The sequence below is a fragment of the Elephantulus edwardii genome, unplaced genomic scaffold (genome assembly GCF_000299155.1).
Source record: "Elephantulus edwardii isolate Elephantulus edwardi_28Jun2011 unplaced genomic scaffold, EleEdw1.0 scaffold00046, whole genome shotgun sequence".
Classification (NCBI taxonomy): domain Eukaryota; kingdom Metazoa; phylum Chordata; class Mammalia; order Macroscelidea; family Macroscelididae; genus Elephantulus; species Elephantulus edwardii.
In genome coordinates, this window is record NW_006399796.1 from 8,433,943 (window position 1) to 8,450,874 (window position 16,932).

The 16,932-nt window shown below is 40.0% G+C and overlaps 1 protein-coding gene across 1 annotated transcript in view; it reads left to right on the forward strand.

Annotated features, from left to right (window-relative positions):
* The window catches only part of LOC102847569 (sorting nexin-24-like), a 244,642-nt gene that overhangs the window by 136,206 nt on the left and 91,504 nt on the right, over positions 1–16,932 (forward strand). The window contains exon 3 of the mRNA XM_006885997.1: positions 11,606–11,710. Within this exon, the coding sequence (XP_006886059.1) occupies positions 11,606–11,710 (105 nt within the window). The remainder of the gene's footprint in view (positions 1–11,605; positions 11,711–16,932) is intronic.

Genomic DNA, 16,932 nt, shown 5'->3' on the forward strand with positions numbered 1-16,932 from the left:
ATCTCCTTGTCAAAAATCAGTTGACCATAGGTAGATGGGCTGATTTCTGGATTCTCAATTCTATTCCATTGATCTATGTGTCTGTCTTTGTACCAGTACCATGCTGTCTTAACCACCACGGCAGTGTAGTAGGATTTGAAATCAGGGAGAGAGATGCTGCCTACATTTTTTCTACATAGTCTTTTTATTACTAGCTATCGATACGAGACCTGGACAGTGAATAAGGATGATAGAAAAAGGATTGATGCCTTTGAGCTTTGGTGTTGGAGAAGAGCACCCAACATTCCATGGATGGTCAAGAGAATGAACAGACATGTCTTGGAGATGGTGCAGTCAGAGTGCTCTTTGGAGGCAAGAATGATGAGGCTTCACCTCATATACTTTTGACATGATGTTGGGAAGGGTGGCGGGTCAGTGAGGGAGAAGAAGACCCTCAACCAGGTGTATTGACACTGTGACTGCTGCAATAGGCTCTTGTGTGTCAGGAAGTGTGAGGATAGTGCAAGACAGAAAAGGGTTCAGATCTTTTGTTCATAGGGTCGCTATGAGGCATGCTCATCCAAACAACACCTAACGACAACAACAACCAGAAATACAAGCCGGGTTTACAAGAGGCCATGGCACTAGAGACATTATTGCCAACATCAGATGGATCAGGCTGAAATCGAAGAATAGCGGAGGATTATCTATCTGTGTTCATTGACTATGCAAAGGCATTTGATTGTGTAGATCACAACAAACTGTGGCTAACCTTGAAGAAAATGGGACTCTCAGAACACTTGCTTGTGCTTATGTGACACCTATACTTGGACCAGCGGGCAGTCATGAGAATAGAGCAAGGAAAACCGCATGTTTCAAAATTAGGAAAGGAGTGCCTCAGGGATGTGTCCTGTATCTATACCTTTTCAATCATTTTGGAGGCTGGACCTTTTAAAAATCACAATAAATAAATAAATTACTGTATGTTAAGTTTATCCACTTAAAATATCTTTTAGAACAGCAATAAATAACTAATACACTCCTTAAATAATGGATAATTATAGGTCTTGACGAAGGTGTAGCTGACGTGTCCCTTGGAGGCAAGGATGGCAAAGCTTCATATTTCATACTCTGGACATGTAGCTAGGTGAGGCTATTCATTAGAGAAGACATCATGCTTGGAAAGATGAGGGGTCAGTGAAGGAAAAAAAGGCCCCCAATAAAATGGATTGACATGGAGATGTCAGCAATGGGCTTGGATTTTTTAGAGATGATGAGGTGGCACAGGAAAGGGCACGGTTCAGGCTGGCTCTTCACAAAGTGCCAAATACTCCTACTCTATTTGACACCTAACAACAACAACAATAATCATATGGAACATTTTTCTAACTACAATTCCACCTTTATGCCTCCTCACTGGTGGCATAAAAAACCCAAAAACAAAACTCCTGCTTCTCAGAGTTGGCTAGCTCAGACAGTGGACCTTGTAGTCCTTTTCCATGCCTGTGTTATGACCTGTTACAGACTTTGTGGCTTAAAACAAATAAAATTTAGTTTTTCATGATTTTCCATGGATTGGGAGTCTGGGTAAGGGCTGTTGATTTCCTTAGATGTCAATACCCTGAAATCAAGGTGCTAGCCAAGACTAGGCTTCAAAGTAGGTGCTGGGGTCTTAAATGGCCATTCAGGCAGAATTCAGTAGGCCTTAGAACCTGCTCATTTTTCTTTAACTCCTTCCCAGCCCCAACAGTTTTAATTTCTACTCCTGATATACTGAATCCAAATGTATATTTTAGCAAACTCCTCAGGTGATATTTAAAAATTCCCTAGTATATATAAGAATCACCAAGTGATTTTGTTAAAATGTAGATCGTACTTTAGACTCTATGGGGTGGAAATAGAAATTCTCAGAAGGAGGTGAAAATGGCATGGACATGTCTGATGCCTTCTATTTTCTTTGTTGTTCTTACCCTTTTTCCTTGTTGGCTCAAGATTCAGTTGTCTCTCAGCACTCAGAGAACATCTGCAGGTATGACCACTGTGGTACTCTCACAACATGGCAGCTTGCTTTTTCAAAGCCAGGAGTAGGCTGTGATGGAGTTTTATATAACGTAATCCTGAGAATTAAAAAAAACACACACAAAAACAGCTGAAGCAATATAGAACTTGGATTCAAAATAGGATATGCAATGAAGGATATCAGTGCTGACTTTAGATAGATCTTGGAAAGGCATTAAACTTGTATCAAATTATGCATGACATTGAGAAAGTGAGAATTCCAGAACATTCACTTGTGCTCAGGTGGAACCTGTACGTAAACCTAGAAGAATTCATTCTAATAGAACAAGGGAATACGGCATGATTTAAAATTAGGAACATGCAATCAAGACACATTGATAATAATGGGTGACTAGAATGCAAAAGTTGGGAATAGATAAGAAGATTCAGTAATTGGAAAACATGGACTCGGTGACAGAAATGGAGCCGGAGAGAGGATGATTGAATTTTGCACAATCAATGACTTATTCATTGCAAATACGTTTTTTAAGAGACATAAACGCAGGTTATACACATGGATTTTACCTGATGGCATGCATAGAAATCAGATGGATTACATCTGTGGAAAGAGCCGCTGGAGAAGCTCAATATCAGCTGTGAAAACTAGGCCAGAAGCTGATTGTGGAACAGACCACCAGCTACTCATACACAAGTTCAAGCTGAAGTTGAGGAAAATTAAATCAAGTCCACGGAAACCAAAATATGATCTTGAGTCTATCCCACCTGAATTTCAGAACCAGCTCAGGAACAGGTTTGAGGCGTTGAACACTAATGAGGGAAGACCAGATGAGTTGTGGGAGGATATCAAGGGTAACATCCAAGAAGAGTGAAAATGGTCATTGCAAAGACAGAAGAGGAAGAGAAGGCCAAAATGGATGTTAGAGACTCTGAAAATTGCACTGGAGCGCAGAGAAGGCAAAGCAGAGGGAAGAATTCAAGATACTAAAGAGCTGAATAGAAGATTTCAAAAGGCATCATGGGACGGCAAAGTAAAATATTACAATGAAATGTATAAGAAGTTGGAGTCAGAAATCAAAAGGGCAGAACTCACTCAGCAGTTCTTAAGCACAAGGAACTGAAGAACAAATTCAAACCTCGAGTTGCTATAATCAAGGATGCTTTAGGCAGAATATTAAATGATCCAGGAAGTATTAGAAGAAGATAGGAATATACTGAGTCCGAAAAGAACTGGCAGACATAGAAGAATTTCATGAAATAACTTATGAGCAAGAGCCTATGGTGATGAAGGAAGAAGTTCAGGCTGCTTTGAAGGAAATGGCAAAAAATAAGGCGCTGGGAATAGATGGTATACCAATTGACATTTCAGCTAACAGATGCTGCCTGGACATGCTCAACATGTTGTGCCAAGAAATCTGGAGGACAACCACTTGGCCAACTGACTGGAAGAGATCTATATTTGTTCCCAGAGTGTGGAAGCTATAGAACAATATCATTAATTTCACATGCAAGCAAGATTCTACTGAAGATTATAAAAAAAACGACTGGAGCAACACATCAGCAGAGAACTGCCAGAAGTCCAGGCTGGGTTTAGAAGGGGTCGTGGTACTAGGGATATTGTAGCTAATGTTAGATGGATCTTAGCTGAAAGCAGGAAATACCAGAGGAATGTCTATCTGTGTTTCATTGACTACGCAAAGGCTTTTGACTGTGTGGATCATAACAAACTGTGGCTGACTCTGAGAAGAATGGGAATACTAGAACACTTGATTGTGCTAACGAGAAACCTATACTTGGACCAAGAGGCAGTCGTCAGAACAAAGCAAGGAAACACTGCATGGTTCAAAATTACGAAGGGCATACACCAGGGATAATACCTTTTCAACCTGTATGCAGAACAGATTATCCGGGAGGCTAGGCTCTATGAGGAGAAATGTGGGGTCAAGATTGGTGGAAGATCTATCAACAATCTGCGATATGCAGATGATATAACCCTGCTTGCTGAAACTGAGGAGGACCTGAAGTGCTTGCTGCAGAGGGCCAAGGACTGTAGCCTCCAGTATGGATTGAGGCTCAATGTCAAGAAGACAAAGATTCTCCCCACTGGGCCATTTGGCAGCATGAGGATGGATAGTGAAGAGATTGAGATTGTTCATAGCTTCAGTTTGCTTGGCTCCACAGTCAACAGTCTTGGCACCAGCAGCCAGGAAATCAGAACACGTATTTCCATGGGAAAGTCTGCTGTTAAGGACCTCTCCAAAGTACTGAAGAGCAGTGGTGTCTCTCTGGAGACTAAGGTGCGTCTGATACAGGCCATGACCTTCGCAATCACTTGTTATGCATCAGAGAGTTGGACAATGACCAAGGAGGATAGAAGGAGAATTGATGCCTTTGAGCTGTGGTGCTGGAGAAGAGTATTGAGGGTACCATGGACTGCTAAGAAAACGAACAGATTCATCCTGGAAAGGGTCAAACCGGGCTTCTTCTTGGAGGCACGGATTCTAAGGCTCTGTCTAACGTACTTTGGACATGTTGCAAGGAGGGACAGGTCCTTGGAGAGGGACATCATGCTTGGTAGGGTGGAGGGACAGCGCAGAAGGGGAAGGCCCCTTATGAGGTGGATTGATTCAGTGACTGGGGTAATCGGGATGGGTGTATCGGAAACGGTGCTATTGGCAAAGGACAGAGTAGTTTAGGGATGTTGTGCATAGGGTCACAGTGAGTTGTAAGCGACTTGATAGCACATAGCAACAACAAAAACATTTATTAGAGTTATATCCATTCAACATATCTTGTCATTGTATGAACACTGAGCAAATATTTGGGAAATTTGACTAAGCTTCTAAGAAAACAGTGTCAAGATTAAAGCACTCATTAATTTGGAATATGCAAATGACACAACCTTGCATACTGAACATTAAATAGCATAATCTTTCGTATCAAGTACACTTGACATAAAAAAGTACAAATCTTCAAAACTGTACCAATAAGTAACATAACTATAAATGGAGAAAAGATTGAAGTTGCCAACAATTTCATTTTACTTGGGTCAGCATCGGTGGAAGCAGCAGTCAAGAAACTAAAGGCTATATTGTATCGGGCAGATCCGATATCAAGGACCTCTTTAAAATACTAAGGAACACGGATCTCATTTTGAGGACTAAGATATGCCTGTAACATGATACTTTCAGTTGTGTATTTTCATGTGAAAGTTGGGCAGAGAATAATGAAGATCAACAGAAATCATTGCCTTTGAACTGTAGTGTTGGTAAAGCGTATTGAATATACTGTGGACTACCACAAGAGCAAGCAATGCTACCATAATGCTCCTCTGAAGTCAAGATCATGAGACTTCATCTCACATACTTTGGCCTTGTTATTAGAAGGAATCGTCTTAGGAGGACACAATGCTTGGCATAGTAGAAAGTCTGCAAAAAACCCTACATGACCCAGCTATTCCATTGGTAGGAATATGTTGTTATGTGCCGTGGAGTCATTTGTGACTCATAGCGACTCTATGTACAACAGCCCTAAACCCTGCTCTATCCTGTGCCAATCACATTGCCTCTGACACACCCATCCTTATTACCCCAGTCACTGAATCAGTCCACCTCATAGAGGGTCTTCCCTTCCTGCACTGTCCCTCCACCCTACCAAGCATGATTTCCCTCTCCAAGGACCTGTCTCTCCTTACAACATGTCCAAAATATGTCAGATGAAGCCCCAGAATCCTTGCTTCCAAGGAGCAGCCTGGTTTAACCCCCTCTGGGATGAATCTGTTTGTTTTCTTGGCAGTCCAGGGTACATTCAATACTCTTCTCCACCACCACAGCTCAAAGGCATCAATTCTCTTTCTATCCTCCCTTGTCATTTTCCAACTCTGATGCATAACAAGTGATAGCAAAGACCATGGCCTGTATCAGGCACACCTTAGTCTCCAGAGACACTGTTGCTCTTGAGTACTTTAGAGAGGTCCCTAACAGCAGACTTTTCCATCGCAATACATTTTTTTATTTCCTGGCTGCTGGTGCCAAGAGTGTTGACCGTGGAGCACCATCCATCCTGATGCTACCAATTGGTAGGAATATATTCCAAGGAAAATAAAACTGAGACACAAAGAGAATTGTACACTTGTGTTCATAGCAGTGTTATTTTTAATAGCAAAAAATTGGAAGCAGTCCAGATGGCCATCAACAAACAAATGAATTGAGAAATTATGGTTCATTCACACAATGGAATACTATGCAGCACTAAGGAGGATTGATTTCATAAAATACTGTATAAAATGGAAGAATCAGAGAGCACTGTGCTGAATTAACTAACTCAGTTTCCTAACGACAAATACTGTATAAGACCTCTGTTATAAAATTAAAAGGATAACTGGTAAGATGTGTATAATAGCCCAAAAGGGGAAGGGAGGAAAACAGTGAGGTGGAGTCTGCGGTTGGGGGAATCACCAGGATAACGGAGTTTGGTGAGGGAGGGTGGGTGGGTGAAGGAATTGGGAAAGATCCAATGGGGACCTGAAAAATGGGGTTATAGTATGCATATATCAATGATGATTAGTTTTATAAAACAATATATATGAATTATTGTTTGAAATATAGTGAAGGAAAGGAATGAAAAAATGTGTGACACATGGTGTCTGAATGCGTTTCTCATGAATGAAACACAATAATACAAATTTTTTATGCAAACATAAATATATGTGTGTGTGTGTGTATGTGTGTGTGTATATATATATATATATATACTTAAAGTAAGATCGTCACAGTGACCTCCAGTATGAGATCAGTAGTACAGCAGTAGGAGGATGGTGCAGGACCAGGGAGTGTTTTGTTTTCCTTTGTTATACACAGGTTTACTTTGAGTTGGAATCGACTGATGACCCCTAACAGTGACAGCTATCCTGGGAACACATTCACAGGTCCCATCCACAGTCCATGGGAAGAATTAAAGAACCTGTATAACCCTGGGGAGGGAGCAGGAATCTTGAGGGACGTCTTAGGATTCTGCCTACCACAGCCTCTTCTCCTTCTGTGTCTCACTCCAAGTCATCTTGTCTAGGCCCATGTCTCTCAGAATTACAAATATACTGATTATAGTTTAATCAAGTATTATCTTTCCATTTAATGATTCTTAATCATATTTGCAAAGTCCGTTTTGACGTAGAAGGTTGCATATTCATAGGTGTATGATGTAGACTTTTTGAGGGGCCGTTAATATGCCAGGCACAGGGGATTCTAACTAAAACTTCTGGTAGAATTTTTCTTTATTTTTATTATCCCCTGAAACTCCTGTCCAGAAATGCTTATCTGAGATGTTTTCTTCAGTTTTCGTGAACAGATTTTAACATGAGTTTTCAAAATAGTGAAAAGGCTAGCTGCTCTGTTTTTCAGTTTATTCTGTCATACAGCTTTAAAGAAATTCTTTAGATGGTGTAATCTGATTTATAGGGCATTTCCAGGGAAAATGGTTATGACTTTTCATTTTGTTTTGCCTTTTTAATGTAAAAGTCTATATAGAAACCTTTTTTAATCGGAAAAATATTTCTTCCAACAGAATTTCATTCCATTGATTTATTTAAGAAATTATAACCTTTTTCTTTATAATAAATCCATTGGAATTTCATGAAGTTTCTCAGAAAATGTAACTGAATTAAACTTTTGTCAAGGCCTTCAATGCAACTTCCACTTCTTCCTTCTTTACTGTTGGCTCTTGCTCACGTTACTGAGATTTTTCAATGTCAGTTCGTTCTCTTTGATACAGTGATTCTATGCATTCCCTCCACCTTCTTTTGATACTTTCTGGGCAATATATTGCTCATGCTGTTTTTTGTCCCATAGAGTTAGAACAGATCCATAGCTGATCCAGGTTTTCAGAGGCAGTTAATCACAGGAGAAGATTGCCCATCCTTCTCTTGCAGAGCAGCTGGTGACCTCGAACCTTGTGCCTTTGGATTGCAGCACAACTTCTTGCCACTAGGCCACCAGAGTTCTTTATTGCCCATGTTGTTGTTGTTGTTAAGTGTCGTCGAGTCTTAGATGACTCATAGCCACCCTGTGAATGAAAGACCTGAACACTTGTAATACTTTTGTCATTTCTTTATATTCATAGAGTTTCTAGAGGCAAGCCATTACGGAAGTGGATGCCACTCCTGCTTCCAAGCTTGTTTTAATCAGGAAGCTCCACCAATAGCATTTTTTAATATTGCAACTTCAGGTTTGAATTTGGTTTTCTGTTCTCTCAGCTTGAGAAATGCAGAAGAAAGTTCTTTCCTTTTTATTCTCCCATTCCAGCTCTCTGCACATTCTATTACAATTTTTGGCTTTTTGGTGCGCTAATGCAATTTTCAGAGTTTCTTCTGACATCCATTTCAGTTTTTTCTTTGTCCTCTGTCTTTGTAATGACCTTTTGCTTTTCTTCATGGATGATATCCTTGATATAAGCCCACAACTCATGTGGTCTTCAATAATTGGTGATCAATGCTTCAAATCTGTTTTTAGGATGATTTTAAATTCAGATGGAATAGAGTCAAGATCATATTTGGTTCTTATGGAATTGTTTTCATTGTCTTTGGCTCAATTTGTACTTGGACATAAATAATTGATGATCTGACCCACAGTCTTCCCCTGGCCTAGATTAGACTGCCAATGTTGAGCTTCTTCAATGATTCCTTCTACAGATATAGTCAGTGTGATTTCTATGTGGACCATCACTTGAGCTGAGTGGGTAAAGTCACCATTTGCGTCTTTTTTTTTAAAAGGTATTTGTAATGAATATATTACTGAAAAGAAAAAAATTCTGATCATTATTTTCCAAATCCTAGGGACTGCTAGGCAAACAAAGAGGTTTTATCCTGGAGAGGGTGAGATCAGACTGCTCCTTGAAGACAAAGATTCTGAAGCTTTGTCTGACATACTTTGAACATGTTACAAGAATGGATCAGTCCTTGGAGAGGAACATCATACTTTGGAAAGTGGAGGGACAGCGCATGAGAGGAAGACCCTCAATGAGATGGGTTGATTCAGTGATGGGAGTAATGGGGATAGCTGAGTCAGAGACAATCAGATTTGTACAGGATAGGGCAGGGTTTAGGGTTGTTGTACATAGGGTCACTATGAATCACAGGTATCTTGATAGCAAATAATAGCAACAATTCCTTCTTCACTGTTTCCAGATTTTGCATTCCAGTCACCAGTTGTCATTAATGCATCTTGACTGTGTGTTCAGTCAATTTTGGACTGCACGATTTGGTAAAAAAGAATTCCATTTCTTCCTCTTTGGCTGTAGATGTAGAGCGTATATTTGAATAATAGTCAGTCTTCCTTATATGCATATAGATAATATCCTATCACTCACAACCTGTATTTCAGAATAGAACTTGAAATTGATTTTTTTTAACTAGGAATGCAATACCATTCTTCTGCTTTTCATTCTCAGCATACTATGTTGTTTTGTTGTTGTTGTGTGCTATTGGGTCACCTGCAACTCATAGCAACGCTATGTGCATTACCTTTGAAGCCTACTCTATCCTGAGCCAATCTCATCATCTTTGACAGACCTAAACCCATTTCTTCAGTCACTGCATCTCATCCTGAGTCTTTCTCACTTGTGCTGTCTCTTCAGTCTTCCAAAGCACAATGTCCCTCTCTAAGGACTGGTCTCTCTTGACCATATGCCCAAAGTATGTGAGACAAATCATCAAAATCCTTGCCTCCAGGGAGCAGCCTGTTTTCATCCTCTCCAAGACATATTTGTTTGTTCTCCTTGCGGTCCATGGTATGTTCAACACTTTTCTCCAGCACTACACCTCAAACTCATCATCCAGTCTTTTATCATCCCTAGTTATTGTCTGCCCAGCTCTTAGATACATAGCAAGTAATTGCAAATATCATGGCCTGGATTAGGTGCACTTTAGTCTCCAGACTGACATCATTGCTCTTCAGTATTCTAGAGAGGTCCTTGACAGCAGACTTTTCCCCAGTACAATTCATCTTTTGATTTCCTAACTGCTGGTGCCAAGAGTGTTGATTGTGGAAACAAGCAAGCTGAAGTTATCAACAATCTAAATCTCTTTTCTGTCCATCGTGAAGCTGTTAATTGTCCCAGAGGTGAGTGTCTTTGTTTTCTTCAGGTTGAGCTTCAATCCATATTGAAGACTACAGTCATTGACCTTCTTCAGCAAATATCTCATGTCCTCTTCCCTTTCAGCAAACAAGGTTCTATCACCTGCATAACGCAGATTGTTGATGAGTCTTCCTAAAGTCCTGATGCTGCATTTTTCCTTATAAAGTCCAGCCTTCTGAATAATCTGTTCAGCATATAGATTGAAAATGTATGGAGATAGGATGCATCCCTGACATACACCTTTGCTGATCCTGAACTATGCCTGCTCTGTTCTGACTACTGCCTCCTGGTCCAAGCATAGGTTTCTCATGAGCACAATTAAGTGTTCTGTGATTCTGTTTTTCAAAGTTAGCTACAATTTCTTGTGATCCACACAGTCAAATGCCTTTGCATAGTCAATAAAACACAGATAGACATTCCTCTGGTACTCTCTGCTTTCAGCCAAGATCCATCTAACGATGTCCCTAGTGTCACGGCCTCTTCTAAACCCAGCCTGCACTTCAGGCAGTTCTCTGTTGATGTACTGATCTAGTCTTTTCTTAATAATCTCCAGTAGGATCTTGCTTATATGTGATATTAGTGATATCATTCAGTAATTTTCACAGCATAGTATACAACTGATTGTTAATTAAATAAAAATGATGACCAAACATTTTGCACATTATTGTTAATTATATCAAAAGACCTACCTACCTTTCAGATACCAGCTGCTTCAAACAAAAGACTCTCAGGCGGTATCCAACCAACTTCTGATCACAAAGCCCTGCCCATTGGGTTCTAATTGGTTTAAACAAGAAGCTTCTAGCCCAAAACTAGGGCTCACTGCAGACGTGTTGCTAGGAGGGGCTGTTCCTTAGAGAGGGACACAATGCTCAGAAAGGTAGAGGGTCAGTGAAGAAGAAAACCTTTGACAAGGTAGATTGCCATGGTGACTACCTCAGTGGGCTCTCATGTGTCATGAAGTGTGAGGATGGCACAGGCTGAGACAGGGTTCACATCTGTTGTTCATAGGGTCACTATGGGTCATACTCGATTTGACAACATCTAAGAAAAATAAAAACTTCATTAAATATTTATGGCTTAGTGATTAGGGAGTTGTGCTGCCAACCCAAACACAGTGGTTTTGAATCCATAAGTTGCTCCTTGGACATTCTCATATGTGGTTTATAGGCTTTGAAAATGCACTAGAAAGTCAACTATGAATCACTTCTGAATCCACAGACATGAGTGAGTGTATGAATCTCAAGTACATGATGATTTACAACAATAACAGCAACTACTGAAACCAAAACCCTTACTCTGAAACCTGAGCATGAAAGACAATACATAAAGAATTTTTTAGTAAAATGTCGGTATTATTACATGTCCTCTATCTCTTTTTTTTTGGAGCTAGTACTTTCTTTTACTGTGAGAAAACACTAACAAACAATGTCTTTATGATAAAAAGAAATTTTCTGTGTTTCTGGTTTTGTATTTACAGCTTAAGAAATGCATAAAAACACCAGAAATCCCTTCTAAACATGTTAGAAACTGGGTCCCAAAAGTCTTGGAACAACGACGACAAGGTTTGGAAACATATTTACAGGTAAGATGTATTTAATACTTAACTAATATGATGCAGCTCTGATAATCATGAATCTCAGTATTTTTTTCTAAGTTTTGGATGCAATAAAAAAAAAGACCAAGCTGAAAATTGTAGTTTAAAATGAGTGAATTTTAAAATTCTGAATTCATTGTTGGTTCTATTAGATTTAAATAACTTACCTACAGTGGAGTTCTTTTAGCTTTAATGAATTTAATTTACAATTTTTTATATGGTTCAGGAAGGGGAAATCAGGTATTATGGTATAATCTCTGGTGTAGAGCATCTGTTGCATTTCATAATTTTTTTTTATCTTTTGATGCTACAAGGTACTTCTCTTCTTCCTAAGTGTGTATTGCTTCCTCATACGCATCTGAGTTCTTAGGTGTGTGATGATTTGGGGATGGTACCCTGGAGTAATGGAATTTTGAATGATCTTGGCTAGTACATCTATGGAAGCAAATTGAGAATGAATGTGCAAAAATTAACCATGATGAAATGCCAAATGTTTTTACATTGGAATGTCTATCATAAAAATAAGAGCATGCATTTAAAAACATGTGTCAGGCTGCTCTTTTCTACAACTGAGAGAAATGAGCCCAAGTGTCTCTAAGAAAGACAAAAACCTTCTTTCTGCCAAGAGACAGGAATCGCAAAAAGGAAGGGATGTCGCAGTGCCAGCTTCTCAGAGTTTGGAATATGAAGGTTATGGAGTTTTCAGGTGACAAGTGCAGTCTTTTGAAAGTCAAAGAGCACTGTGCAAGCCAAGGACTGAGATGGGCATGCCTGTGTCCTGCCAGTACATCTGTGCTCCTGAAACCCACCTAAGAGCTCAAGGATGTGAGTGACTGAGGGGAGCATGGCCTGGGGCCAGGGAAGATCCTGGCTTTCAGAAAAGGGGAACTGGACTATACTGAAGAATTAATTTACCCTGATAATATATGTGCCCAGAGCACCTTACATCAGCCACCAGCAGCAATGACTGTATCCTTTCTTTGATATCTTAGTATCTTCTTTAGTCAGTGAATTTAGTTTTCCTCCCTGGAGGCAGGAGTGGGAGCTGAGAGGAAATAAGGGTCAAAAATCACAGAATGCACGCAGTCTTGTTCCTTGAAACTCCATGTGTAAGTGTCTGTAACTTTTGGTGAGACTGTACAAAAGAAAAGGGAAGGAAAGACTGAAAAATTGTATGAAAAGAATAAAAAAGCACATTCTATATAATTAAATGAAATAAGTAAACAATACATTTTTACTTGTAAGCCACACTTTCCATGGGATCTTCATGTTTTAGCTTTAAAGTCAGCTTTACTCTTCTCCTGTCCTCTGACTTTGACACATGACTTCCATTACTACTCAGTGTAAACATTTTAAGTTGTTTGTACATTGGATATAAATATGTGGATAAAATCATCTGGCACAGAGGGATTTACAGTGACACTTAAATTGAGCTTAGAATTTTTTTATTCTCAGAAGTAGGGCTAAAAAGATGTGGTTGAACGACTCAGAGAGCTTGCTTTCTGTTGGGCATTTAATGTTCAATTTGTAATCACTTAGCTCCCCAAAGAGTTCCAGAGCACGGCTCTTCCCCAGCCCACCCCTCCACTCCTGCTTGATTCTATTTTGAGGCAATGAGAGCGGGACTGAAGTTGAAAAGTTGAGTATGCCTGATTTCCAAATTCTAAAGGAAAGGAAAACCAGTGCTATTTCTTGGTATTTAAATCTCCTTTAGAAGTAACACAGTTTATCAGTCCTTCTGTTTACTGTCCTCAGGGTCGAATCCTCCTCACCTACCATGCTGAACCCCAGTAGGTGAGTGTTTCTGTCAGTTCTCAGCAGACGTCTCCACATTAGCCACCTAGGATATCCCTGCTGGCCTGTGAACCTAGGACAATATCATTAATATCACATGCAAGCAAAATACTGTTGAAGATCCTTAAAATATGGCTAAAACAGTATATAGATAGGGAACTGCCAGAAGTTCAAGTGGGATTTAGAAGAGGCTGTGGCTAACCTTAAGAAGATTAGTAATCCCAAAACACTTGATTGTGCTCATGTGAAACCTGTACTTGGATCAGGAGGCAGTCGTCAGAACACAGCAAGAAAACACTGCATGGTTCAAAATTAGAAAAGGAATGCATCAGGATTGTGTCCTGTCTCCATACCTTTTCGGGCTGTTTGAAGAACAGATCATTCGTTAGGCTAGGCTTTATGAGGAAGAATGTGGCATCAAGATTGGAGGAAGATCCATCAACAATCTGTGCTATGCAGATGATACAAACTAACTTGCTAAAACAGAGGAGGGCCTGAAGCATTTACTGCAGAAGGTCAATGACTGTAGTTTGCAATATGGATTGAATCTTACCATCAAGAAAACAAAGAGTCATATAACTGGACCAATTGGCAGCATCATGATAGATGGGAAAGAGAGAGATTGTTAACAGTTTCAGGTTGCTTGGTTCCACAGTCAAAATGCTCTTGACACCAGCAGTCAGATAGGGAAAAAACACTAATTACATTAGGAAAATAAGCTTTTAGTTACCTCTCTAGAGTGTTGAAGAGCAAGGATATGAGTCCAGAGACTATAAAGTGTGCTTGATCCAGGCCATAGTCTTCACAATTAATTGCTATGCACCAGAGAGCTGGACAATAACTAAGGATGATAGAAGAATTGATGCCTTTGAGTTATAGAGCTTTGAGTTGCTGGAGAAGAGTACTGAATGTATAATAAACAGCCAAGAGAACTAACAGGTCTGTCCCTAAGAGGGTGAAAACAAAGTGCTCCTTCAAGGCAAGGATTTTGAGACTCCATCTCACATACTTTGTGAATGTAGCCAGGAGGGACTGGTCTTTGGAGAATATCATGCTTGGAAAGGTGGAGGGAGAGTACAGAAGAGGAAGACCCTAGATGAGATGGATTGACACAGTAACTGGGGTAATGAAGGGTAGGTATGTCAGAGACAGTGAGATTGGTTCAAGGTGGAGCAAGGTTCAGAGCTCTTGTGCATAGGGTCATCATGATTTGTAGTTGACTCAATGGCACATGACAACAACAACAACAACCCAAAAGGTGCTGTTTATCTCATTCATGTTATTAGCTTGGGTTTACCCAGCCCTGTGGAGCTCTGGTGACCTAGTGATAAGGAGTTATGCTGCCCACCCAAAGGAACATAGCTTGAATTCACTACCTGCTCTCAGAGAGAAAGATGACTAGCCGCCTTCCTTCCATATCTGAGAACCCACTTGATGGGGTTAGCTATGTGTCAATTTCAACTTAACATCCCATAATAATAACAACAGAAACACCCAGGCATGTATTGAAAGCAAATCCAGTAGCTAGAAAAGCCGTTGTGAATAATTCATCTTCTGCACTATGATAGCTTTTGTTGTTAACTCTAGCCTGTATCTGCTCAGTAAGTCTCTGAGTTACTTTATTATTATTAATTTGAGCTCTGTACATTAATCAACACCCTTGATAGCAGAAGTCATGAAACCAGGAGACTTACTCCTTTGGACAAGTTTTCTATCAGGGACTTCTCCAAAACACGGAAGAGCAGTAAAGTCTGTCTGAGGACTGATGTATGCCTAATTCAGGCCATGGTCTTTCTCAGTTACTTGCTATGCATCTGATAGCTGGACAATGAATAAGGATGGCAGAAGAAGAATTGATGCCTTTGAGCTGTCGAGTTGGAGAAAAGTACTGAATATCTCATGGGCTGCCAAAAGAACAAACAGATGTGTTTTGGAGAAAGTGCAGACAGAGTCTCTGCTCCTTGGAGACAAGATAAAGTCTGTCTCACATACCTTGGGCATATTGCAAGGATAGGCTACTCCTTGGAGAGGGACATTATGCTTGTAAAAATGGACATTTAGTGAAAGAGAGGAAGACCCTCAATGAGGTGAATTGACACAGTGAGTACATCAGTGGGCTCATGTGTGTCAGATACTGTGAGAATGGCACAGGATGGGACAGGGTTCATATCTATTGTAAATAGGGCCACTATGAGTTATACTCAGCTTGATGGCACCTAATAATAACAGCATCTCTATTTGTGTTACTTTAGTTTTGTAGTGTGTAAAACTATGCCTATTTTCTTCTAGATTGTTAAATACTCAGTAGTTTTGTTTCATGTTTTAAGAGCATTTCTTGTCTCTTTTGAAACCCTAATGAACTGAGAATGTAGGAAAAAAGAAACAACAGCTGTTAAGCAGTGAATGGGCAGAGAAAAGAGTCCATCAAAGAGAAATAATTTTAACAACTTTTAAAAAGGTGGAATATACTGAGAGTGTGTGAGTATATGCTACAGAAAACAGAGAACTATAGCCCAGATATGGCCTATTATGAGAGTCAGGGCTTCTGGATGCAAAGTGGGGCCATAAGGCAGAGGAGAACATGAGCAGTGGACTGAAAACAAGGAGTTCATTTAGGGATTTACATAGAACAAGTGCCCAGTCTATGTTCTCTTCCCACCCCCCTCCACCCCCCAGTACAGAATGGATAGGGAGCTCTGGCGGCCTAGTGGCAAAGAAGCTGCGTGGCAATCCCAAAGGCATGTGGTTCATGGCCACCAGCTGCCCCTTGGGGGAAGGAAGGGACAGGCTCTTCCCCCCGTGATTAACTGCTTCTGAAAACACACTGGAAGGTCAGCTATGGGCCGGTTCTGGCTCTAGGGTACAGAACAACACACGGAATGAACAGCTTGAAGTTTTCCAATAGGCATTCTTTTTCTTTCTTTTTTTAAGGCTTTTTCTTTAAAAATGCCTTTTCTTTCTGGAGACTTTTCTGTTTAATAAAAAAAAAATATTAAACAGAGAAGCTAGTTGCCCCTCCCTAACCATCAGCCCAAGGCAAAGTTTATCAGATTGTATGGTCTACCCACAGGGCATTTCCACTCAGGAGAGAGGCTGATAGAACTACTACCAGCAGATGAAACTGTCATGAGCTTGCAGGCTGCTTTGTTCCCTGTGATCAAATGGAAACCAAAACGTGCCAAGTTTTGAGGGAAAACAAAATTATAACAACCAGTATAAAGGAAAAGGCCATGTTGATCTGATACACTCACTCTTCAAGAATTTAAACAGAAAAAGAAATAAAATATTAAAGTTCTGATTTTTTTACCAAAAATAAGGACACAAAATGTATTTTAAAATCAATTTAATAAATTCAAGGTCAAATACTGGATCACACTGCTGTTATAAATTAGGATTGACATGAGAGGTTGGGGGGA